This window comes from Phaseolus vulgaris, chromosome 1, assembly GCF_000499845.2.
Source record: "Phaseolus vulgaris cultivar G19833 chromosome 1, P. vulgaris v2.0, whole genome shotgun sequence".
NCBI classification, from domain to species: Eukaryota; Viridiplantae; Streptophyta; class Magnoliopsida; order Fabales; family Fabaceae; genus Phaseolus; species Phaseolus vulgaris.
The window spans coordinates 35205202-35207790 of NC_023759.2; the positions used below are offsets into that span (position 1 = coordinate 35205202).

Genomic DNA, 2589 nt, shown 5'->3' on the forward strand with positions numbered 1-2589 from the left:
TCTATCAGTTTGCACTTCAGTTCCTCTCCATATTTCTCTACTAGTTCCACTCATCGACATTCACAAAATTTAGACTAAGATGATACGTGCATAAGACACTTCGATGCTCAATTCAAATATAATATTTATTACTCAATTCAAATATAATATTTAGTACTCTATATTCTAAGTACGGTGTATAATACATACTTAATTCTTGAAATTTATTCTTTATTTATATTATTTTCTTGAAAATTTATGTTATTTATATTATTTTAATCAAACAAATTAAAGAATTGGGTCTCTACTTAATCTTAATTAAATGTATAGTGTGATGAATGCCCTGACCCGAGACGTTATCTGAATCGTGTCGTCCCTACCGCTATAGAAAGAAAGAGTGTCGTCCCTACCGCTACAGAAAGAAACATTATTCCATTCCACACTAGTTAAGGTATATGTTGCGGGTATCCGATCAATGTGCCATATATTATTTCACAAGTTCAAGAACTTGACCACCTTAAACCACTTATTGTAGATATCCCCATTAAACTCTTTTGAGTGGATCGCACTTTTCCCTTAAATTAATTATTAATTATACAACCAAATAATAATTCCAACAATCACAAATAACGGGTTTAAAAAATGAAGAAGTTGCCTTCGTTCTTATATATATTTTCACTTTTTTTTCGTTCATAACATTATCATGATCATCATCACAATCTCAACCATCACCGATGCAGTTCCATCATACGAGAGAAGTCCTCGAAGCACACGAATCCGTCCCCGTTCCTGTCCACACCCTCTATCATGCGCCGGCACTCCTCTAACGTGCACCGCTCGTCGCCGATCGCTCTGAACACCCGGAGCAACTCCTCCGCCGAGATCCTCCCGTCACGATCCGTGTCGAACACCGCAAAGGCCTCCTTAAGCTCCTCCGGATCCGACCCGGACTCCGGACCCGACCCGATGTGGTTCATGAGGGCCTCCACGGTGATGCAGCCGCCGGCGCCTCCTTCGACCTCGCTGAGCATGAGCGCGACGTCGGACGCGCCGAGGCGCGTGAGGACCGCCTCTAGGTCCTGGCGCGAAACGACTCCATCGTTGTCTCGGTCGATTAGCCGGAAGGCCTGGGCGAGGTCCCACCGGACGTCTACTGTGACGTCGGACCAGTCACCGGATACGCCGGGGAGAACGCTAGTGGGAGTGAGAGAGCCTGCGGCGCTGGGTGCGGCGGGCTTGTGGGTGGAGTCATCGGAGGAGGAAGAGGATCCGAAAGAGGGTGGGTCGGATCGGGATAAAGATCGTTCCTTTTTGGAGCGGAAGAAGTGTTTGGGGCTGAGTTTGAGGTTTTTGGGGTTGATGCTAATGAGCTTCATGTTTGGTGGTGGGTGAAGAAAAGAAGGAAGAAGAAGAGAAGTGGAGGAATGTGAGAGAGAAAGAGAATGAGAAAAGTAAAGGGTGGAGGTTGCAGGGAAAGAGAGTGGAAGGTGGTGGGATTAAATGGAGGCGCCATGGGAGGGCCATTCCTCACTCTTGGGTACCTTCCACGAAGTTTCCTACAAATCATGCTGTCATTTTAAACGAACCTACCTATTTATATTTCTTAACTAAATCTTTTAATCATAATATCTTACTCTACTATGCTACTACATCAACGCTTTTTTCACCCACTCTTCATAAATATGTCTAAAATCAGTTGAAGGGACACCAAATTTAATACTCCATGTAAACTCAAAATTAATTTAAATAAATGGAATATTATTTTACTTTAATTAACTATTTTTTTAATTTTGAATTGATTTTTTAAAAATAATTGAATTTATTTAATTATGTGCTTCACGTAAAAAAAGATAAATCATCATTTTCTTTTTTAAAATTTAATTTTTTTATTATTGAGGACAGTGTTTTGATTAAGGAATGCAATCAATCTATTTACTTTGTTCAAATTACTTTTAATTTAATAATATAAGCAATAATAATAATAATATTCTTTTTTTAGTAACATGCAATTTATTAAGAAAATTAAATACTGATAATGATAATTTAAACATTTGAAATGTGTTAATAATTATGATGAAGAAAAGAATTAGTATAGAAGAGTGAGAAGAGATATAGCATAGCACTAATATTTGTTTTTGTGTGGGTAAGGTTTGTATGAAAATGAAATGGTGCATATGTGTGGGTTGAGTATTGCTACCTCTATTAGGTTGCTTTTAGCTTGGGGTAATCAAAAGTCAGAACAATTTAGGGAAAGTTGCTTTCTTATTGTAAAAGGGACACTTCCATCCCATGAATCTTCCACTTTTCACCACTGCTGGGAGAAACTACTTTATAAAACTGGGGGAATGTATTTCATTTTATTCAAGAAAAGGAAAATAAAAACTTTACTTTCTTTACACAGTTTTTCCCATTCTTTCTTTTCTTTTTATTCAAATTATAATGATATTGTAGATATTGGAATAAAACAAATTACCGTACGTGATAATGTCTACATATTTATTATATTATAATTTATTACAAATTAAAATAGTTTAAATATATACAAAATTTCCTTTTATATAAGAATTTTAAAACATAGTATATATACATATAATAAATTATATTTAGATA

The 2589-nt window shown here is 36.7% G+C and overlaps 1 protein-coding gene across 1 annotated transcript; it reads right to left on the minus strand.

Annotated features, from left to right (window-relative positions):
- Positions 1-613: 613 nt before the first annotated feature.
- Positions 614-1540, minus strand: LOC137813993 (probable calcium-binding protein CML35). Its single transcript, XM_068616506.1, has one exon. It carries the CDS (start codon positions 1353-1355, stop codon positions 708-710), a length of 648 nt encoding a protein of 215 aa, XP_068472607.1. The 5' UTR covers positions 1356-1540; the 3' UTR covers positions 614-707.
- Positions 1541-2589: the final 1049 nt, after the last annotated feature.